Source organism: Capsicum annuum, chromosome 5 (assembly GCF_002878395.1).
Source record: "Capsicum annuum cultivar UCD-10X-F1 chromosome 5, UCD10Xv1.1, whole genome shotgun sequence".
In the NCBI taxonomy this organism is placed as follows: Eukaryota; Viridiplantae; Streptophyta; class Magnoliopsida; order Solanales; family Solanaceae; genus Capsicum; species Capsicum annuum.
In genome coordinates, this window is record NC_061115.1 from 219,098,473 (window position 1) to 219,122,428 (window position 23,956).

At 36.3% G+C, this 23,956-nt stretch overlaps 2 protein-coding genes across 3 annotated transcripts; one reads left to right on the top strand and one right to left on the bottom strand.

Annotated features, from left to right (window-relative positions):
• Positions 1–1,685: 1,685 nt before the first annotated feature.
• Positions 1,686–7,732, bottom strand: LOC107871347 (deaminated glutathione amidase, chloroplastic/cytosolic). Its single transcript, XM_016718257.2, has 9 exons — positions 7,493–7,732; positions 5,367–5,503; positions 4,915–5,043; positions 4,656–4,714; positions 3,953–4,065; positions 3,781–3,873; positions 2,939–3,041; positions 2,229–2,311; positions 1,686–2,044 (listed from the first exon to the last, which is right to left on the bottom strand). The coding sequence occupies exons 1-9, from the start codon at positions 7,700–7,702 to the stop codon at positions 2,006–2,008; spliced, it is 966 nt and encodes a 321-aa protein (XP_016573743.2). The 5' UTR covers positions 7,703–7,732; the 3' UTR covers positions 1,686–2,005.
• A 6,231-nt stretch (positions 7,733–13,963) lies between these two features.
• LOC107871348 (peroxisome biogenesis protein 12) lies at positions 13,964–23,800 on the top strand. Of its 2 annotated transcripts, XM_016718258.2 has the most exons (10): positions 13,964–14,252; positions 17,236–17,341; positions 17,731–17,879; positions 19,733–19,982; positions 20,353–20,462; positions 21,081–21,155; positions 21,463–21,549; positions 21,686–21,772; positions 22,494–22,631; positions 23,548–23,800. In XM_016718258.2, exons 1-10 carry the CDS (start codon positions 14,145–14,147, stop codon positions 23,617–23,619), a joined length of 1,182 nt encoding a protein of 393 aa, XP_016573744.2. In that variant the 5' UTR covers positions 13,964–14,144; the 3' UTR covers positions 23,620–23,800. The 2 variants fall into 2 exon arrangements, with proteins under 2 accessions (XP_016573744.2, XP_047268783.1); XM_047412827.1 differs by lacking the exon at positions 21,081–21,155 and having other exon boundaries at positions 14,004–14,252.
• The last annotated feature ends 156 nt before the right edge of the window (positions 23,801–23,956 follow it).

The window sequence follows — 23,956 nt, forward strand, 5'->3', positions numbered from 1 at the left end:
TTATTATTTTTTCTAATATATAACTGACATATAATAATTAATTAAGGGTGCTATAGTAAAATCATAGAGAAGTTGGCAAGCAGACATGTCGACGATTGATATGAGTATTATATTATAATATCAATATTAATCAATATTTAGTATTAGATCTTAGAAACATATTGAAAAATAAGTAATTAATGTGAAAAATAAAATATGAAAAAAATATTAATTATTATTTTTAAGATGTTAAAAAACAAATAAAAATGTGAAAAATTTATTTTTTAAATAGTAGACAAGCAGAAATAAATGGATAAAAGTACTTGCCTATGTAATTAATAACATTATTCTTATATGATATCTTCTTTTTTTTTGTGTGTGTGCGCGCGCGGGGGGAGGATTACGTTATTATGACGATTCTACTTAAACATTTAAATTTATTGATTTACCTTTTACTTAAATGGTGCTAATTTCGATGATTGTCCATTACATAATTTTTTGGGGATAATTTATTCGTGTTCAAGATTTAACAAATTTAAGACAAAAAATAATTTGTCACAAATTGGGTATATTATGAAATTCAAGGAAAGAGAATGTAATATAAAAGTATGAAATGAAAGAAAAAATTAAAGGAATTATTGAGAGATTAAAAAACTGATATCATTGCTATTATTTTTCGGTAAATATATAATAAAGTTATTTATTAAATACTAAATTTTACATATTTAGTTTAGTGAGAAACTTTCATTGCATTGAAAAAAAATCATAAAATTATTATATGTGCCGCATCGAGGGACTCCTTGGATAACCTATTTTTCATTTTCATTTTCCTTTTATTAATACATTGTTGGTACCAACCAAAAAAATAATAAAATTATATTTTTTTTCTTTTGAAATATTAATTTATTTGTTATTATTTAGCGAGAGAGAGTCTCTCGCCATAGTTAGTTTAATATCAATTTTTTATTATCATTATAATTTAGCGAGGGACGTCCCTCTCTACTTTCACAAAAAAATTAAAAATTAAAGTATTTGACTTGTGCAAGGGACTATGTTGCAAATCCCCTTGCAATAGTTACATACAATTTGTCCCTCACTAACCTTGGTTGCTAATAGCCAAGTTTTTAGTAGTGTGAAGTACTTAGTGAAGATTGTTGCTACCATATTCTACTTGTGTATGAGGCAGAGGTACGGTTTGCGTACATTCTATCCTCCCCAAAATCCCATTTTATAGGAATACATCGGGTATGTTGTTGTTGTTGTATGGTGATTGTGTGTGTAACAGTAATCGTATATTTGATATCGGGTCATTCCTCGCAAGGAAAGGCTCATTAGGCTTAATGAGTTAACTTTCTCATTGATGTATTCTTTCACTAAGGTTGAATTAAACCGCGCGATAGTATGTTCAGCATGTACCATCTGTTCACCAACTTGCATGTACCTTGACTAATTTCACGGTATAGCAACCTTTCCCCAGTACATGTACCATTTGTTCACCAAAAATTGAATAGATATGAAGAATCACCAAGTGCTTTTTTGCATTTGTGGAGTTTCAAATCCGAACCTCAATTCACAATGCCCTTCATTGACCACTAGCGTAATTGCTATTTCTTTTCCCTTTTCACCTCAAGTAATTAAGAGCACGAAATGTAGGATCACAGCGCCGCAATAATTTTTTCGCGCTTTATGTCGAGCATGAAGATAAATGGAAAAAGAAGGATAGATTTTATTCATAATGCAGCATGAGAGAATTCAGCATCAGTAGCTGATGATGATGAAACGACAACATATACCCCCGTGTAATCGCACTAATGAGGTCGAGGGAAGGTAGGAGGTAGAGACATTGTTTCCGACAGACCCTCGACTATAGGTGCTGCTGATAGACGGGATATTATGTCAAATGTATATATATGTTAAGAACCCACATGATCAGTGCGCCCTTTAAGTAGCATGTACATGAATGGACCAAAGTTCGGCAGAAACATTTGGTTGAATACAACAGCTATGGAATGACATACCCGCTAACTCATACAGAACGATTCCAAAACTCAGCAGGCTTGCGGTGCTGGAAAGGAAAACATTCAAATTTCAGAACAACAAATTGCTCGAATGTTTTGAATACATAGATATGAGTTGTGGTATAGGATGTGGACATGCACAAATAGAGATGAAAACCGAAACCATTGTGTCATTGCAAATGGATGAAAACAAATCTCAATCTCTGATATACATAAGCATACTTTTCTTACCTTAGAGACTGGCATCTTTGCTCGGACTGAATCTATTAATGAGAAGTCAATATCTGCAACAGTAATACCTGTTGACGATCGATCTGAAGCAGAAACAACAAGATGAATGAATTTGTCTATATCACCATGAAAAGGGAAAAAAAGTAGTTTGTCTTTTTTAAATACTAAGGTGGATATGTGGGAGCGACGATCAACTACACAACATTGAGAAGTTTACTAAACGAAAAGAACTTGGAGATCTAATGCCAGTGTGTCGTCCATTCGTATCCATTCGTCATTCCTCATACAAGACCCTCTAGTCAATACAAATCCAGGAATTCAATTTTACACTGTATTTTCATCCAAAATGATAGTGGCCATCAGAGTTCAAGCTTTCTTACAACAATTTTTCCTATGAAGCAAAATACTTAATGAGGTTTTCCTTGGAATAATAGAAAAAGTAGCCTTTGGGAGGGAGAGAGGATGAAGCGATTATCTAAAGAAATGGGGCGGAATATAATAATTTCTTTTTAAAAAGGCCAAGTGGTGATGCCAAAACCATTTTTGAAGGATCAATAATGGTTTCCATATCAGCAAAAACTTGATAATGTGTTAGCCTTCCCTTTTGCTCTTAAAGCGACAATCTCGTGGCATAAAATCATCGTCTATACGTTATAAACAGAACAAAAAGTTACAACAAATGAGTACCTAAGTATGGAATTAAATGGTACCTGGCAATCGACCAACTATTGTTCCCCAAGGATCAATTATTAAGGTATTTCCATAACTTTCCCTCTTTTCATTATGCTTCCCTGCTTGAGCGGCAGCTATGACCTGTCGTAATAATTATCCACAAGGGACACAATAGGAAGAAGACAAAATGCATGAAACTTCTTTCTTTGATAACTTTATCCAAGAAATCAACTAACGCTCTCACGGGAAATTTTAAAATCGAACTTCAAAGCATTATTTTTTGACAACATTAACATTGTCCAGGAATTTATAAAACCAAAGTAGCATGTAAAATCTGTCTGTCACCGACAAATTCACCATGACCCAGAGATGGTCCCCATTCAAGATAGTACCTAATCCCAAGAAGGAGGCTACGGACAAAATTTTGTACACAGATTCGGCTTCTAGTTTTTTTTAAGAGGCACTTCACACATTCAGCCAAACTTGCTATTGATGCTTTGTTAATTTGGAAGATCTTTACAGAGATTTCGAAAAAAGGAACTGACTGGTGATGATACTCTTACCAGGAACTATAATTTAGCTAGGTTACACCAGAAAAAAGTTAGTTTTAAATCGTCAATCCAAGGACAGAATATTATCTGGTTGCACATAATCGGCGAAACATATTGTTTGATTCCATAAAGTTAAAATTGCTATTAAATCGTCAATCCAAGGACAGAATAGTCTGGTTACACATAATCGACAAAACATATTGTTTGATTCCATAAAGTTAAAATTGCTAACTAATATTTGCAGTTCCAATATAGAAAAACATCATGAACAACCAAATAGTGTTAAAAAGAAAAGGCCAGGATTAAAATAAGACAGATAATGACCATACATAACACTGTGTTTCAATTGCACGAGCGCGGAGAAGAATCTCCCAATGTGCCTGACCTGTCACCGTTGTGAAAGCGGCAGGCACTAACAAAACCTGAAAGAATACGGAAGTTTTTTCACTAACTTATTATTTGCTTTTGGAGAAATAGAAACAAGAGGGGGAACCATAATACCTGTGCATCGTGATTGAACCTCAGTTGTTGATACAGCTCAGGGAATCTTAAATCATAACAAACAGTGACACCCAAACGTCCGAAGGGGCTGTCCACCACGACAATATCCTTTCCTGTGAGGATTAGTCAGTAGGATCCGTAATGAATAAGAAGTTAATATGCTGATTATTAATTCCTATACATGATCAATAAGAAAAAAGGACAAACAGAATGTTCAGTGCAAGCAACTCTCAAGACAACGAAAACGGTACAAAATAAATTTAAGAAGAAAGTACATGTTTCAACATGGACCACTCATACTGACCTCTCAAAATTTTATGCTAACCCTACTAATTATGTTGCACATCCTTTTTTTTGTACGTTATTCAATCCAAAACCCACTAAGACTCTTACTCAATGTTTTCTCATACAAGGAAACAATATTCAAGAAGCTAATCAAGACATTGTCTAAGGGATATAAATGTTAGCAGGGTTCTTTTTTGATAAGGCAAAGGTTTATTAAAAATGCACCAAGATGGTACTAAAAAGGTACAAATGACCAGCAGGGGATGGTCATACAGTCAGTTACATCCTGCTTTCTAGTAAGTCAAGGAAATCCAAATATGTTACTTTCTCAGAAAAAAAAAAAGAGTCAAGGAAATCCATATATTGACTAAGATTATAAATGCTAATAAATGTTAACATGGTTATATGAGTTTCTTACCAGCTTCAGTGAAACTGCTCTCTTTATAAACTGCACCTCCAGGAACATCCACATCAAAACTATAAATACAGCAGAAACCACCATTAGCATTTTAGGTAGATGAAGGATCAGCTAGGGGTCACGTTGTGTTCAGATTGTTCACAATGACTCATTCATCGAAATTCGGTTGTTTTATCACCAACAGTATGAAATTACGGAAAAACTAAAGGACGATAACCTCAGTCTATTGTCTAAGAAAGGCAAGTTTTAAGAGTCTTACAGATGCATCTTACTGTACGTACTCCTAATATTCCCATTATCATCAATGAGAACATGAGTGTTGCGCAAGTGTGCATCATCACTCCCTTTTTCTTGGAATCCTCCTAGCGACAACCAAATATTTGATTCCCTGCCATTAATGACAAAAAAGATGTCATTTGACTGAATCCACTAACACTAACTTCAAGTTCAGGAATCACCCACAAGCTATCAAGCAGAGAGAGAAAGAGACAGAAAAAATCTTCACCAACCAGTAGAAGTTTTAGAAAAAAGTGAGTAATAGATTGATAGAGGAAGCCAGTATGTATTTTCACATAGTCATAAAGCATGGAACAATGCCAAATAATGATATAGCAAGTTGTTAGGACTTAGGACAACACGTATTAGCGCTTTTAAAAACAGGATAATGTGCATTAGATGGAGAGAAAGCCAACTTCTCTCTCATGGTCACACCTTGCAAGAGAGCAGTAGCCTTTCATAATAGGTCCATCTAGGGGCTCAGCAATTTTAAGACTCTCTCCCTGTAGGTCTCCCACAAAAGAGAAATTTTCAGGAAAACATAGCAATTTTGCCCCTGCTGAAGCTGCTTCCTGGTATAGAAGATATGGTATAGCAAAAAATAGTGCAAATATCAGTACCAATCAACAGAAATTATTGAGAACAACATTTCAGAAGGATAGATATTTCGTTGACTTCATTTACTCATAACAATGTACAAAATATGAAATGTTATAAAAGATAAAAAATTTCAGCAACATCAACATATATTTCCGCAACCGCCATAATTCTTTGGAGATGATAAAAATATTGTCCACATGAATCAGTTCGTGTTGGATCATGTGAGAAACTTTATTTTTCCATAAAAATTAGTGCAATCCAATACAGACTACCGGCTTGCAGGTAATTTTTTGTGCCAACTCAATGACTAGAGTGGTTAAAGTTTTCACATCCTTGGAACACAAGCATATATGACAGAACAAATTTAAATTTCAAGAAACCATAGTTCTTAAGTTGAAAAAATGGCAAAGTTCAATGCATAAGTGATACATAGACAAGATTCATCAAGTAATACAACAAATCATACAACATTTTGAAATTATACTAGTACTATAGCTACTACACGGATAACAAAGTCCTCCTACCTACTAGCACTGACGCACTCGTTCCTACTATCCTTATACCCTAACCCGCCTCCTCCACAACTTCCTATATAGGGTCATATATGACATTATACAAAGATCGAAAATGATACAATTTGTATTCGTTAAATTAATACAGTATGATACATGATACAGTACAACACAATACAATACAATTACTCCAATAAACTTAAGCAACATCAGTACTTAACCTTCCCGAGTTCGAATATGAATGTAACTAAAATTATCTCAAAATTTCAGCTCTATTGCAAATTGATGTATGACATTATGTAACCGCAGAAAAAACATTGTACGATACAGTACAGCACAATACAATACAATTAATTCTAATAAACATTAGCGACATCTGTACTAAACCTTCGCCAGTTCAAATATTAATGTATCTAAAAATTATCTCAAAATTTCAGCTCTATTGCAAATTGATGTATGGCATTATGAAACCACAGAAAACAATACAGTATGATACAGTACAACACAATAAAATAACAACATCTGTACTGAAACCTTCCCCGAGTTCGAATATAAATGTAACTAAAAATTTCAGATCTAGTGCAAATTGATGCAAGACATTATGTAACCACAGAAAATGATAAGTACAATTTGCATTCATTAAATTAATACAGTACAACACAATACAATGCAATTACTTCTAATAAAGTTTAGCAACATCAGTACTGAACCTCCCCCGAGTTCGAATGTAAAATGTAACTGAAAATTATCTCAAAAATTCAGCTCTATTGCAAATTGATGTATGACATTATGCAATGATTGAAAATGATACAATTTGTATTCATTAAATTAATACAGTATGATACAGTACAACACAATATAATACAATTACTTCGAATAAATTTTAGCATAACCTTACCCAGTTCAAATATAAATGTACCTAATTATAAATTATCTCAAAATTTCAGCTCTATTGCAAATTGATGTATGTCATTATGTAACGATCGAAAATCACAAAATTTATATTCATTAAATTAATACAGTATGATATAGTACAACACAATACAATACAACTTTAGCAACATCCGTACTGAACCTTCCTGAGTTCGAATGCAAATGTAACTAACTAAAAATTATCTCAAAATTTCAGCTCTATTGCAAATTGATGTACGACATTATGCAATGACCAAAATCACACAATTTATATTCATTAAATTAATATAATATGATACAGTAGAACGCAATACAATACAACTTTAGCAACATCTGTACTGAACCTTCCCCGAGTTCGAATGTAAATGTAGCTGAAAAATATATCAAAATTTCAGCTCTATTTGCAAATTGATGTGTGACATTATGCAACGACCGAAAATTATACAATTTGAATTCATTAAAAATAATACAGTACAATACAATACATTATGAAACAATACATAAAAACAAAGTGTAAAACACAGAGATTGGAGTTACCTTAACGAGGCGAGAACAAGTATCGAAGTTAACGGCGAGGTTATTAACGGACGTCATCTGAGCGGCGGCGATTCTAACGGAGTTAGCCATTGTTATGTATTTTCCGGCGCCGGTGGAAGCAGATTTAACGGCGAATTTGTACGGGAAGCTCAATTGTGTATTCAGACAAATATTCATTTGGCAAATTGACCTCTCTTTCTGGAACTCCATATTAGTACCATGAAGTTTTATTTTGTGTTACTTTAGTCCTAAAGTTATTTTATTGTGCGTATTAGTCCCAGAAATATGACAATGGTTAAATGTGAACATGGATTTTTTATTTTTTTGAAATTTGAAAGGAGATATATAGGTTCAATTTCAACTATGAAAGAGCATTGTAAATCACTTATTGTGTACATATAAAATTTATTAGATCAAATTCATATAAAATTTAAATTTGATCCACATTTTATTGGGTTTAAACTTATTTTGGGCTTAAAAAAATAATAAGTCTATTGTATTCCTCATCAAGGTCTATCTCACCTTGAAGCCCAAACTCATCAAGTGAAGTAGTATCCCAGTCAAATCCAAGACCAATGAGACGTCGCCACATGTACAAATGATGTGAAAATCTCATTCAAATTCAACAACCAATCAAAAGGCGCCAAGTGGCAACGTGACATGTTTCGGCCGATCACAAGCAACTAGGTCTACCCCTACAACTATAAATAAGGCAGTAACATAATATTGTAAAGGGAAGAAAAGAAAAAGGAGGACATTCTGCAAGCATTGGAGGAAGCTTTTGCATTGACTACACAGCTCTTCAACGAATTAACTAACGGAGTTCTACTCGGAGATCAACTCGACAAGACGAAGTGTTGTCAGACAATTTCTGGAGATCCAAACACATTTCTAGGAGGCTTAAATCCTCCTACATTCGAGAATCATGCTGCAAAGGCCCTCGAATCACGAAAAAACTTAGAAGAGAAGAATCGAGAGAATAATAGAATTGTACCCGCAAAATTACTTTAAATAAAATTATTCTTTTTATTTATTTTATTTTTGCTTGCAGTTAATTTTCAGCGTTAACGAAAATTTGTTGCGAACAATTGGCACGCCCAGTAGCACCAGTTCTGCTCCTCATCTCTTCCTCCTACAAGTCAAAGCAAATCACATATTCAACTACTACAATGGACTTCGGAAAAATCAACGAAGTTTCATGCAAAAAGTCTACTACTGCCACGTCTACTGAGATCAAACTTGTTGGCCCCATCAATCGACGCAATCACAACGCTTGTGCTTTGGATAGATCCCAATACTTCATCATTTTAGAGATGACAAAAAGGAGAAAATCTCAAATTTCGGCAGTAACTACAACCCTTGGGGGCAATTTTGCATCTATTTTATCAGATGAATCGTCTAAAACTGGCTGCAACTTTGGAGAATCTGAAAATTTAATGAATTCTCCAACTTCAACAAAAGTCAACACCTTCATGGTTGATGCAATTGACTTGGACGAGAAGTTTGCAATGACGGAGCAAACCATTGAAGCCTTAAAGAAGTTCGTTGATGAGAAAGATCATCAAATCGCCCGACTTATGAGCAAGTTAGATCTCTACAATCCTGGAGAGTCAAATTATAATCTAACACCGCGAGAAAAAGTTGATGGTGAATCTCTCATCAAGACAAGTGACAATTACTGCAATGATCGATCCGCTTCAGTGGCTACTCTAACAGTTCAACAACTGCAAGATATGATAGCAAACACCATCAAGGCACAATATGGCGGTCTGTCACAAAGTTTCGTAGGATACTCAAAGTCGTATTCTAAGCGAATCGATGGCTTACCAATACCAATTGGATACCAACCGCCAAAGTTTCAATAATTTGATGGAAAGGGAAATCCAAGGCAACACATCACTCATTTCGTTGAGACTTGTAGCAGTGCTGGTACACATGACGATTTTCTTGTCAAGCAATTTGTTCGCTCCTTGAAAGGCAACGCTTTTGATTGGTACACAGACTTAGAGTCTGGATCAATTGGTTGTTGGGAGCAACTAGAAAGTCAGCTCCTAAATCGTTTCTACAATACCCGTCGTATGGTCAGTATAATGAAGTTGATAAGCACAAGACAAAGTAAAGATGAGCCTGTACTGGATTACATAAATTGCTGGCGAACATTGGGCTTCGATTGCAAGGATCAACTTTCTAAAACTTTCAAGGTTGAAGTTTGCATTCAAGGGATGCGTTGGGACCTTGTGTATATCCTCTAAGGAATTAAACCTCGAACTTTTGAAGAATTAGCTACGCGCGTTCATGACATGGAGCTAAGTATTGCAAGTCATAGTATGACGTCACCTGTTTTTGATCCTAGGAAGGAAGTCACGAAATTCGAAGACTCATCTGAAAACCAAATTAGGGAATCTATGACGATAACTGTGAGTTTTACGAAGTCCCCTACAAGACAAAAGTTAAAAGAGGAAGCTCTAAAGCAACAAATACGAGAGGTGAAAAATCAACCAACCTTAAAAGAGTTACAAGCAAGGGTATATCCTTTTCCCGACTCTGATGTTCCTGAAATTCTTGACGAGTTGTTAGCCAAAGAAGTCATTGAACTTCCTAAGTCAAAGCGACCCAAAGTATCAAACAAAGTCGATGATCCTAAATACTATAAAATTTACCGCATTGTTGGTCATCACACCACAAAATGCTTCATCTTGAAGGAAAAGATCATGGCATTGATGCAAGAGGGAAAAATCATCATTGATGAAGGCAATACAGTTGACGCAAATCATGTTAGCCCCAAACTGCACCATATGAAAGGTTCAATTTCAAAAGCTTTACAAGCTATGCGCTCTGTGGAATCACCAAAAGTTGTAGAAATCATCATGATACAATTTGGGAGCTTTGACCTATTTGGGGTTCCAGCCTTGAAGAAAACAATGGGAAAATCCATGCAAAATAACTTCTCCAATAGCAAGAAGGGTGATACTTGAACATCAATCACTTGCAAAAGAATAAAATGTTAAAGGACTTCTAAACTCCAACTTCTAAAAGTCGACGCAAGATCAAGTGCAAATCTGCTTCAACCAATGGGGGTAATAAATACCAAACTGAAGTGCAACAATACTCCATTACAAAGGGTTGGAAGGAAAGTTACATTACAAGAATTTCTCCCCAAAATGCTCCTCGATGCACGAGCCTAAACTGCAAGTCAAGATGCTTCTCGACGCATGAGCCTAAACTACAAGTCAAAATGCTCCTCTATGCACGAGCCTAAACTGCAACTCAAGACGCTCCTCGACGTACAAGTCTAAACTGTAAGTCAAAACGCTCCTTAAGGCACGAGCTTAAACTGCATATCACTCCTGGCCTGCATGAGTCTAAACTGTGAATGTCTCTCTGAAAAAAAAAAGAAAGGAAAAGTATGAAGCTTGAATGCATATTTGGAGTCCTTTGAAGATGTCATCTTAAAGCAAAAAGATTCTTCATTATCTCCCAAGCAATAAAGTCTTCTCGACAAGAAAAAGACTTTGAATATTGCTCTAGTCTGGCCTTCAACATATTGCGGAAGTGATGCGGCCCAAAACTTGAAGTAGATGATGAAATTCATGAAGTATACAAAATCTGAGAAATAGAGTATTACAAGATTTAGGCTGCAACTTTGAAAAAGTAACTGAGAAAATATAAAGGTTATATGCTGATGGATTCCATGCTTAATGTATATCTGTGAGTCTACTTTCTAATGCAAAAAACGGAACCTGATTCTGATACTTCCACATCAAGATATGGAGTTTATCGTGACGCTGCACAAAGCTGAAATAACCAGCGAACCAAGATTAGAAGGCTGTTTTTGAAGCAATATCTGGGATGATTCGGATGCAACCTAATTGTGTTTTTCACGCGAGATGTAGCTATGCGAGTCTACTTTCCAATTCAAAAAATGAAACCTGATTCCGATACTTCCACGTCAAGATATGAAGTTTATCGTGACGCTGCGCAAAGCTGAAATAACCGGCGAACCAAGATTAGAAGGCTATTTTTGGAGCAATATCCTGGGACGATTCGGATGTAATCTAATTGTAGTTTTCGCATGAGACGTAGTTCTACGAATCTACTTTCCAATGCAAAAAACAGAACCTGATTCCAATAATTTCACATCAAGATATGAAATTTATCACGACGCTGCGCAAAGTTGAAATAACCAACGAACCAAGATTAGAAGGCTGTTTTTGGAGCAATATCTGGGATGATTCGATGCAATCTGATTGTGATTCCCGCGTAAGACGTAGATCTACGAGTTTATTTTCTAACACAAAAAAATGACTCCTGATTTGGATATTCCTACATCAAAATACAAAATTTATTGTGACGCTGCAAAACTGATAAAATAGGACATTGAATTCCATTTTTTATGAATCAAACAACTCGTATTTTTGTTCTCCTATCGGAGAATAAATTTTTTTGTGGACGTGTGCCTAGTAATTGCTCACCAAAGCCAGAAAAGGCTACTCCATGTATCAATATTATCAAGCTGGATGGCACCACGTACGCGCTCCTTAAAAAGAATGAGATGTTCTCACTCGAAGCCTCTTTATCGCTGAGCCCCACGGATGAGATACACCACATGCTTGCTTTGCAACGATAGACTGCAGACACTCAAAACTTCATCATTAAAAGGTCGCAAGAATGACACCAAGTACATGCTCACTGAAGCTAAAATGGAAAACTTTCAGCGTCGTCAAAGATAAAATCAGATCATTCCAAGTCACTTTCTTATCAAGCAGTATGGAAGTAGTGCACTAAATGGTTCAACATCAAACATCAATACCATTTGCATAAACCTGCACAAAAAATGAAGATGTAACACATCTACAGTGTTGACCGGATGAAGCTTCTCGGTTCTATGCGGATTGATGCCAACTACGTGAAACTTCAATCTAGCGATAAGTGTTGGTACCAAATGCATGATGCTTCAATTTGACATGATCAACATTCGGAGAAACAAATACCTTTGAAATCACGAGAATGAAAACACATTCATGAGTACTTTAAGCCTCGCCGCCAAGTTTCGGCAAGCCTACACGTCGACCAACCTTAAAGTATGGGGCATTTGTGGACACATAAAATTTATTGGATCAAATTCATATAAAATTTAAATTTGATCCACGTTTTATTGGGTTTAAACTTATTTTGGGCTTAAAAAAATAATAAGCCTATTGTATTCCTCATCAAGGTCCATCTCACCTTGAAGCCCAAACTCATCAAGTGACGTGGCATCCCAGTCAAATTCAAGACCAATGAGATGTCGCCACATGTACAAATGATGTGAAAATCTCATTCAAATTCAACAACCAATCAAAAGGCGTCAAGTGACAATGTGATATGTTTCAGCCAATCACAAGCAACTAGGCCTACCCCCTACAACTATAAATAGGAGAGTAACATAACATTTTAGAGGGGAGAAAAGAAAAAGGAGGACATTCTGCAAGCATTGGAGGAAGCTTTTGTACTGACTACACAACTCTTCAACGAATTGACTAATGGAGTTCTGCCCGGAGATCAATTCGACAAGACGAGTGCTGTCAGACAATTTCTGGAGATCCAAACACATTTCTAGGAGGCTCAAATCATCCTACATTCGAGAATCACGCTACAAAGGTCCTCGAATCACGAAAAAACTTAGGAGAGAAGAATCGAGAGAATAATGAAATTGTACCCACAAAATTACTTTAAATAAAATTATTCTTTTTATTTATTTTATTTTTGCTTGCAGTTAATTTTCAGCGTTAACGAAAATTTGTTGCGACCACTTATATGGCGAAAATATTTTCAAAATGAAGATATGTTAGGCAAATAAAAGATAGTAAAGTATTATAAATATCTATGAAATAAGACTTAGTTTTGAATATAAAAATAATATATCTAGTATAATATTTTACTTTAACTTTGTCACATTGGTATAATCAGCTAAAAAGGAAAAAAAAAAAGCAAGGGAATGAGGCACTAAGCGACGAAGCGAGGTTTGGGACCATCTTGAGAGTTAGAGAGGTTAAAGTGTACATATACCTTATATCTATCTACAAATGGAGTTAATAAGGCACAATACATAAACATGTCTTTTAACTTAGCCTCAAAACTATCTATAATCTTCAACTTTGTGTGTGCATAAATAGATATTTAAATTTGTATAAAATTATAAGTAGACACACACATCCTATGTAACATAGTACACTATCATAGGAAGAGTGAACAGACGGGGTCTTTAAAGCCAAAAAAAATATTGCAAGTTTCAGGAATACGGACGACATATAACACATATACGTCTATTTGTTCAACTTTATACAATTTTAAATGTCTACTCATGCACACCCAAGATTGAAGATCATGTAATCCAAAATCAAATTAAAAGACACATTTATATATTGTGCCTAATTTTAATTCCGACATAACTCACCTCCAAATCAACGACCTCCCACTGGCTAGTGCACTAGTGCCAACTTTGGAGCAAAGGAGAAAAAAACAAACAAACTAGTGACCCTAAAATAAAATAAAAGAATAAAAGCCTCAAAAAAGGAAAGGAGAAAGAAAGAAGAGTTGTTTTTGTATTTATGTATCTTCATCTCCCTCATTCTCAAGCAGCCATTGTTGTTGTTGAAGTGAAAGAGAGAAAATGTTGTTTCAAGTAGGAGGACAAGGGACACGTCCCACTTTCTTCGAAATGGCTGCTGCACAACAGTTGCCTTCTAGTCTCCGAGCCGCGTTAACTTATTCCCTTGGTGTAAGTTGCTTCATAATTTTGTTATTCATTATTCCCATTCAGCTGTAATAGATTATAATCATGGGATTATAATAGATTATAATTTCTGTAGGCACAATGTAAATCGTGTTAGGATTACTAATTTATGTGATGCAATAATCTCAAATTGAGCACCCAAGGGTGTGGCCTAGTGGTTCAATGAAGTTGAGATGAGCACGATATGAGGTCTCAGGTTCAATTCTCAATAGAGACAAACACTAGGTGATTTCGTTCCGTTTGTTCTAGTGGACAGAGTTACCTTAATATAATTCATGCTAGGGTTACTAATTTATGTGATAAAATAATCTCAAGTTGAGAACCCAAGGGTGTGGTCAAGTGGTTCAATGAAGTTGGGATGAGCACTAAATGAGATCTTAGGTTCAATTTTCAATAGAGACATACACTAGGTGATTTTTTTCCATCCGGTTCTAGTGGATAGAGTTACTTTGTACTGTTAACCAAACACAATATAAATCATGCTAGGATTACTACTTTATGTGATAAAACAATCTCAAGTTGAGCACCCAAGGGTGTGGCCTAGTGGTTCAATGAAGTTGGGATGAACACTATATGAGGTCTCAGGTTCAATTTTCAATAGAGACATACACTAGGTGATTTTTTTCCATCCGGTTCTAGTGGATAGAGTTACCTTGTATCATGCTAGGATTACTAATTTATGTGATAAAATAATCTCAAGTTGAGCACCAAAGGGTGTGGCGAAGTGATTCAATGAAGTTGGGTTGAACACCATGAGGTATCAGGTTCAATTCTCAATAGAGACAAATGTTGGGTAATTTCTTCCCATATGTTCTAGTGGACAAAGTTACGTTGTACCTGTTGCTGATGGTAGGTGGTAGGTTTCCCGTGGAATAGTCGAGGTGCGTGCAAGCTAGCCCGGACACCACGGTTATTAGAAAAAGAATCTTAAGTTGAATGGGATAAGGTGAGATATAGTGTGATTAAGCTCGAGATAAACTTTATACTGAGAGGATAAATTTATACCGTTAACCAAATGTAGTATAAATTAGTTGAGCACCCAAGAGTGTGGCCTAGTAATTCAATGAAGTTGGGTTAAGTACCACGAGGTCTTAGGTTCAATTACCAATAGAGACAAAACACTAGGTGATTTCTTCTCATCTGTTCTAGTGGACAGAGTTACCTTGTACCTGTTACTGGTGGGAGGTGGCAGGTATCCCGTGGAATTATTCGAGGTGTGTGCAAGCTGGCCCGGACATCACGATTATAAAAAAAAAAAAACATACTTGTAACCAAGGGTGTGGTCTAGTGGTTCAATGAAGTTGGGTTGAGCATGATGAGGTCTCAGGTTCAATTCCCAACAGAGAAACAAACACTAGGTAATTTCTAAAAACATTTGTTTCTAGTGGACAGAGTTACGTCTTACCTATTGCTGGTGGGAGGTGGTAGGTATCCTGTGGAATAGTCGAGGTGCATGCAAGCTAGCCCAGACATCATGATTATTAAAAAAAGAATCTCAATTTGAAAGGGATAAGGTGAGATATAGTGTGATTAAGCTCGAGATAAAATTTATATTGAGAGGATAAATTTATACCGTTAACCAAACACAATATAAATCATGCTAAGATTACTAATTTATGTGATAAAATAATCTCAACTTGAGCACCCAAGGGTGTGGCCTAGTGGTTCAATGAAGTTGGGTTGAGCACAATATGAGGTCTGGGGATCAATTCCCAACAAAGACAAACACTAGGTGATTTCGTCTCGGCTATTCTAGTGGACAGAGTTACCTTGTACCGTTAACCAAACACAATATAATTCATGCTGTGATTACTAATTTATGTGATACAATAATCTCAAGTTGAGCACCCAAGGGTGTGGCCTAGTGGTTCAATGAAGTTGGGTTGATCACTATGAGGTCTCAGTTTCAATTTCCAACCGAGACAAATACTAGTTGATTTCTTCCCATTTGTTCCAGTGGACGGAGTTACACTGGGTATGTTGTTGTTCCAGTGGACGGAGTTACCTTGGTATCCCGTGGAATAGTCTAGGTGCGCACAAGTTGGCCCAGACACCATGGTTAATAAAAATAAAAAAAGAAGAAAACATACCAGCAACCAAGGGTGTGGCTAGTGGTTCAATGAAGTTGGGTTAAGCACCATGAGGTCTCGGGTTCAATCCCCAATGGAGACGGACAGTAGGTGATTTCTTCTTATCTGGTTCTAGTGGATAGAGTTACGTTGTACCTGTTGCTGGTGGGAGGCGGCAGGTATCCCGTGGAATTAGTTGAGGTGCACGCAAGCTGGCCCAGACACCACAGTTATCAAAAGAAGGAAAACATACCTGCAACCAAGGGTGTGGTCTAGTGGTTCAATGAAGTCGGGTTAAGCACCATGAGGTTTCAGACTCTCAGGTTCAATTACCAACAAAGACAAACATTAGGTGATTTCTTTCCATCTGTTCTAGCCTTGGTGGACAGAGTTAACTGGTATCTATTGCTGATGGGAGGTAGCAAGTAGTCGAGGTGCGCATAAGCTAGTCCGGACACCACAGGTTTTAAAAAAAGAAACGACAAAAAGAAAAACATACCTGCAACCAAGGGTGTGGCCTAGTGGTTCAAAATGAAGTTGGGTTGAGCACCATGAGGTCTCAGGTTCAATTCCCAATAGAGACAGACACTAGGTGATTTCTTCTCATCTGTTCTCATTTGTTATAGTGGACAGACTTACCTTGTACCTGTTTTTGGTGGGAGGTGGCAGGTATCCCGTGGAATAGTCGAGGAATGGTTGTTACTGTTATTGTTGTGCAACTGTAATTTGTAGATGCTTCTTAAAAGGCAAATTAGTAGTGTTGACATAAAACACGGCAGAATTGATATAGAGGATTTATATCCGTGTTCTGCAACTAGTTTGGAATTGAGGCGTCATTGTTCATGTTTAACTGTAGTTACGTGGTGTGATGGGTAATTATTAATGTTGCTTGCTTGCAGGTTTTAGCTTTAAGAAGACCTTTCATCCACAAAATTCTAGATTACGAGGATGAGTGCTTCGCTTTGCTTACACTAGTTCTTGAAACGCATAGCTTACGAACTACAGGTATGCGTATTTGTCTTTCCAGATACTCCTTTGTACCAAAAAGAATGACTGGCTTGGTGTTTGAGACTCAAATGATCAAATTTTTGTCTTTATTCTTACGTTGTTCTGAATATTATTTTTTCTAACATAATGTTTACTAATGTAGAAACTATATAAAAATACTGAAGTTACATTTTTTATGTAGAACTTATTTTGAAATGCATGAAAAGACTGTAGTTTTTTACTCTTCCAATGGCTAATGCTTAGTATTTGCAAGTGGGTCCATGAATAGTATTTTATTTTTCATCCGAGCGTGTATGAATTCTGTGGTACAATGCAGTTTCTATTTAAAGGCAGGCTAATTATTTGCTATGGCTTTATTAAATTTGTTCCTTTTTACTTGTTCTCAGATGGGTCTTTTGCTGAGTCTTTATATGGTCTGCGAAGAAGGGCAGTTAAGATAAAAGTTAAGGGTGATAACAAAGGTCCAGATGCCAGAGAAGAAATTAATCACACAGGATTGGAGAAGCGCCAAAAAATTCTTTCAGTTGTGTTTCTGGTAATCTCTTACACTGGAATACTCACTTATGTTGTTGTACATGAGTTTCTCCTATTCTGATCGATCACATGAAGCAAAATCACTGCTATCTTGTCGTACTAAACTTTGATTATTCTTGTTGAAACTCTTTTTTGTTTATAATTATTTCTTTTTAATTGATTGCATAAAAGGGAAGTCTTTTACAAATGCTGTATGAAAAAAGAAGAAAGTCCAAAACAGACCTTGCAGTGAAAAGCAATCAATCATCTAAACATGTAGGAGTTTATAAGTATCCTCTAAAAATGCATAGAAAAAAAAAGTTCCCAAGTATATATGAGGAGAGTTCTCAGTCCCCTCAAAAGCCCTTCCATTTCTTTCCTTCCAAGCTGTTCACATGATAACAAGTGGTACTAACTACTAACTCCCATGTCTACCCTTCCTGCATCTCGGCTGATCTTCCAACTCTGTAATGAGGTTTATCTTTGACAGGATTGCCCCTTCCATTTCAAACAGGTCCTGTCCACAGCTGAATGGAAGTTGGTATTGAAGAAGTGATTTACATCCTCCCCTGAGTTTATTTCTTTCTTTTGTCAAGAGGATTTTCTGCAGAAGAATCGTTCCTATCATCTAAAAGCCACTCCTGGCATCAGACTTGAATCCACAATGAGAAAGTGGAAATAGTGTATTCTGTGAACTGTGAAGACTTATGTATAGGTATATCATGGTGAATAACCACCATGTTGTCCTTCCCATCTCAATCTACCATGAACTGCAATTACAATAACAACTATGCCTCAATCCCAAGCAAGTTGAAATTGGCTATATGAATTCTCACCTACCATATTGCCACATCTAAACACATCTTATTCTAGTATTATGCAAAGGAAGAAGAAGAAGAAGAAGAAATAAATACAAAATACAGATAAACCTACTAAAAGTTCTTTTTTTTTTGATAAGGTAAAGGTTAAAAAAGCTGTGGGTTGCTTGGCAGCTTTCTACTGAAAACTAAAAGTTCTTTGTAGTTTCTACTGTCTTATAAATATCTAACTGGACGGAAAGATTCCTAGAAAACATAGGCTCCAGAAGGAAACAACATGAGTAGAAAATAATCCCAACTAATCGGTTGTACCTATATAGATCTTTTTCTCCCACTCTGCCCTATTCTTCACTAGGTCTATATAGGTCTGCATGAATTCAAAGAGTTTGAAGGTCCTTGGGAACATCTTGCTTCAATTTGATTTTAGGCCACCTCTTCCCCTTTTAACACTTTCACGCACCATTGTTCCACACCTACGAATCTGCATATCTAGATGTTGACGTCGGTACATGACTAAACCATCTCAATCGACCTTCTCTCGTTTTATCTGCAATGTGTGCTACTTGCACCTTTTGCCAAATGTGGTCATTTTATTCTTGTCTAATCTTGTGTTGACCACACATCTATCGTACTGTAAACTTGTGGATATGTTGGACTTGTATATTTTGACTTTCCCACACCTACCGGCCTTGTAAGACCTTAGATTGAAATCCTAAAATGAATTTCCCTTTCTCCCTGTACATTTCTGTAATGCTTTCTGATTGTTCAGTTTAATGTTGAAGATGTTTCTAAATTTATTGTCCCCATGCCATCTGTTTGCAGAAGCTTACTGTTCTCCCATCTTAGGACACGTATAATTGGATGAACAAAAAGCGTGGAATTGTTAGTGGGATTGGAACTCTTCTGGCTTTTTTTCCTAATCTGCTAATTTCTTCCATTGACAATAGCATTTAATATATGCATAAAACTGTGACATGATTGCTTGAATCTTGTTTTTGCCTTTAAGTTGTACTGCTTTTGGTAAATGCAACTGCATAATGTGGATGTGCTTCTTTAGGTTATATTGCCATATCTTAGATCGAAATTGCATTCAATCTACAATAAAGAAAGAGAGGCTGCTCTTCAAGCTAGTTTATGGGGGCACGAGGATGAGAGATTTGGTGACGCTAACTATTTTGATGGAGATGGGAATCCTATAGTTTCAACGAGCGGTTCAGATACAGAAGACTCAGTTAGAGAGCGTTTGAGAAAGAAAATCAGAAAGATCATAGCTGCTTGTTACCCGTGGATACATGCTGGAAATGAAGGTATATAGAGCTCAATTTCTTACTTGTGATTGTGACTATGCTCCTGTTTTTCTATGTATTGTTTGTTTTATTTTTTGAGATGAGATGAAGGTAATTCTATTCATTATAGTCATGTATTTATCACTCATGTTGCCCCTAAATGGCCTTACCACCTGTTCAATGTTGAAAGGACCCTAACCTTCATGGTGAAACCATTGCAATTTTGTCTAAATAGTGCCTCCTTTTATCTTTTTGAGCTTCTCAGTTAAATGTGTGAAGGAATTTGTCATTAAAATATCATACACATTAATATGCAAAGCCATCCCCTTTAGTGGGGATTTTTAGCAGGTCTTGGTGTCATCGTTCACCTTCTTATGTAATTGTCCTGTAGGTTTATCATTTGCTTACCAGCTACTGTATTTGCTGGATGCTACTGGATTTTACTCTCTAGGACTCCATGCTCTGGGTATTCATGTTTGTCGGGCTACAGGACAGGAACTGGTATGTCTGTAGACAGTTTCTTGTTAGTATCTCTCTTGGTCTTGAAGGTGTTTTTAGTTGGTATCAGAAGTATGAATCCTTTGGAGTATTTGTAATGCCTGGGCGATTAAATATTTGAATACTTGTAAGGTAGCAGTGAATCAGAATGAATTCAAAGAACTTTTAGATATCCTAGCATGAAATGCTGAAGGATTAATGAATTAATGGTGTAACTGACTCAATATGTTGGTGCCGAATTTTATTGTGTCTGAGCATCTAAATGTGTTACAAGTGATGTGAAAGCTCTGTATCTGAATAATCAATTGGATAATGTAATTTTCTGATGTGTGCAAGTTCCTTTAGGAAACTAAAACATTGTGGATAATTCGGTTGAGAACTTTAGCTCTTTTCTGGTTTGATTATGGTTCTCATGCTTACCTTATACAAGAAAAAGTTGCTCTTAAGGATGCAGTGCTTTGAGGCACGTCCTTCATATTACCTTGAATCACTGGGTATAAGTTTCAATTTATATTTGTAGCTATCCAATTATGTCTTAAACAGTTGATCTTATTTATTAGGTAATTCCTCTTTTATAAAATTTGGTTATATATGATTTTCCTTTATGTTATGTCAAGGTAGATGGATTCTTCTTCTAGGATTTCTAAAATAAGAAGCCGTGAACGAGAGAGACTTCGGGGGCCCCCTTGGCTAAAGGTTGGTGTTCATCCCGTAAATCTCTTTTCTGTGTTCCTATTCTGATTCTCGTCCTTTTATTTTCTTTTTTTCGGGGGAGGGAAAGATATTTGGAGCAGCATGTTATGCTAGTTGGGACTATGTGTATCCCCTTTTTGCTTTTCTTTCTTGGTATTAATTAATTTTACTTCTTAGTTGAGGTACGGGGACTTGTCCCGAAAAATAATGGAGGTGCCCTGTCTCTTTAGTGTTTCATACTTTTTCATTTAAAATTATCTTCACAGCCAATATTCTGACCTTTATTCTCTGAATACATTTAACATTTCAGGCAGTACAAAGGGCTTTACTAAGTTGTGCGTATGGAGTTCTTGACTATGCTCAAACTGGCCTGATTGCGGCAGTGTTTTTCTTTAAAGTAAGTGTTGTTTAGCTCACGCTCTGCAGCTTTTCTGTATTGTTCCTTTAGAGAGATTATTTTTCTTCTCCAGTTTTGTTGTGCTCATATATCGATGCTATAAATATATTTAAGTTTTTGCTGTCAATGTACTCAGATGATGGAGTGGTGGTACCAGTCAGCAGAAGAAAGGATGTCAGCTCCAACTGTTTATCCACCTCCACCTCCTCCTCCGCCTCCAAAGGTGAGTTCATTTTCATTTGGGATGGAGAGGACTAGTCTTGCAATTTGCTAATCTGGAATATGTAAAAGATAATTTTAACAGCCATATTGCTCCCATTTTTATTTGTTCATGATTCTTATTGGGTGAGAAAATACACTTGGTACTTGGTGGCAAATATATGTTTAGCTGAAAAGTGTCATATGATACATGGTTTTTGGCTTTTTCAATCAACCATAATTCCGAAACTTTAATCTGCGGTCACTCATCTCCGACTTATCATTTACATCAATCCATTTAAGCAGTTTACAGGTGCTGGAGTTAAGGATCTAGTATGAATATGAGTTATATGTGACACGGTCGTACAATATACTGTGCATTCTGTATGGGAGAGCATCATTGTACCTATTTTAAATGATTGCACTTGGCCAATAAAGTCTTTGTTTATATAAAGCTCACTTGCTTTGCATTCTATACATAGTTTGTAGAAATTAGTGCCGGTATCTAAGCCAGTTACCAATGGGAAGCGCGCAAGATGGTGAGTGGTGACAGACCATGATTTGTCTAAGTCCTCAACTAGCAATTTAGTGTGTACCTCCTTTGGGAAGTAACAACGTTTACAAACCATTTTCTGTTTTGGTGAAATATGGGTCTGGAGAAAAATTTTCAACTTTTGTCTAATACTTTTTTTATAGTGTGTAGGTTCTGCTACAATGCTTATGCATAACATTTTCAATGTACACAGGTTGCAAAAGAGGGAATTCCACTACCTACAGACAGAACACTGTGTCCTTTGTGCTCACAAAAGCGTGCAAATCCCTCAGTGGTGTCAGTTTCAGGGCTAGTCTTCTGCTATTCCTGTGTTTTCAGATATGTCTCTCAGGTGAAATTCCAGAATCAGTTGATAGAATTCATCTGGGAAACTAAATCATAATGGCAATGTTAAATTGTTTCTTTGTCGTTAATATTGCAATAATTTCTCGCTCTGCTAATTGCTAAATCGTAAAGTACAATGATTTCATTTTCCGGCAAAGGGAAGTTTTAGAGCGATTAGAGTCCGACATTGATCGGGAAATGGACTGGTGGTCTGGTTATATGGACTTGGGTAAACCTCCCCTCATGTGTTAGTTTTTGGGGTTGAATTATGCCCATGTGTCGTATCTTTACCCATAGAGCCAGGTCCATCTCTGTTTGGGCTCCATTCCATGCTCTAGATGGGCCTGGGCGAGCCATGAGCTAGCTTTTGGGTTAAGTTAGGTTCAAGTGTCATATCATTGTCAAAGAGCTATTTCCATGACTACATACCACTACTCCTTGTCGCTGGCTGCTAGTAGAATAGGGAGCTGATTCGTCTAGGCTTAGTCTTGATTCCTTCTCTTTTCCTAAATGAAATTCAACTTACATATACTAGTATGAAAGATGAATCAATGTACTTCAACCGGCAAGTAAACACTCCCAACTTTGCTAGTGCACATCTAGACACCTCAACTTGGTCTCAACTGACAGCTAAACACTCCAACTTGACTCCACTGCGTCTCATGCACACCCAACGCTGACCTGGTACCTAAATTTTGGAAGTGTCTAGATGATCATTTTGTAAGTTGGAGTATTCAACTGACGCAATGGAGACGAGTTGAGGTGTCTGTCTATACGTGCACTTTCAAAGTTAGTAGTGCTTATCGCCAGCCGAGGCCAAACTCGAGTCTCTGTATTATGCCATTCTTTTACCCTGTCAATGCATAGAGGTTAAACTCTTTGTGTCTTTTTGTAATTTCATGCTCTATTTTCTTTCGATGCAGTATAAGCGATGCCCTGTGACGTTGATGCCTGCAACTGTGGATCATATCAGAAGATTATTTCATGATGTTTAATTTCTGCCCAGAAACTATGATCTAAAATGAGATTATAAGTGAGACCTTTTTTCACCAAGGTCCAAATCATGGCATTGCCTTGCAGCAAAGTGTAGCTGAGTGTATTCTACTTTTGCACAATTGTTGTAGTTCAAACTTTAGAATGCAAATAATAAGAAGAATAGAAAAAGAAACTTATTCATATCTGGTGTTTACAGTATTTTTTTTGCTTTTACATAGATTTTCTTTGAGATTCTAATTTCCTTTTGTAGAAGATGCAATGGCATATTATTAAGTAATAGACATTATAAAAAAATACACACTTAATTTTGGTCTCAATTAATAAGTAATCACTCTC

Excerpts from the sequence above, each read along its gene's own strand:
- LOC107871347 (XM_016718257.2), bottom strand. The coding sequence starts at position 7,702 with ATGGAGTTCCAGAAAGAGAGGTCAATTTGCCAAATGAATATTTGTCTG. Across the intron at positions 3,042-3,780 it reads CAATTGAAACACAGTGTTAT|GTCATAGCTGCCGCTCAAGC; the intron begins GTATGGTCATTA and ends TTATTACGACAG. Across the intron at positions 2,045-2,228 it reads CAAAGATGCCAGTCTCTAAG|CACCGCAAGCCTGCTGAGTT; the intron begins GTAAGAAAAGTA and ends TTTCCTTTCCAG.
- LOC107871348 (XM_016718258.2), top strand. The coding sequence starts at position 14,145 with ATGTTGTTTCAAGTAGGAGGACAAGGGACACGTCCCACTTTCTTCGAA. Across the intron at positions 17,342-17,730 it reads GCATAGCTTACGAACTACAG|ATGGGTCTTTTGCTGAGTCT; the intron begins GTATGCGTATTT and ends ACTTGTTCTCAG. Across the intron at positions 21,156-21,462 it reads GGGGGCCCCCTTGGCTAAAG|GCAGTACAAAGGGCTTTACT; the intron begins GTTGGTGTTCAT and ends TTAACATTTCAG.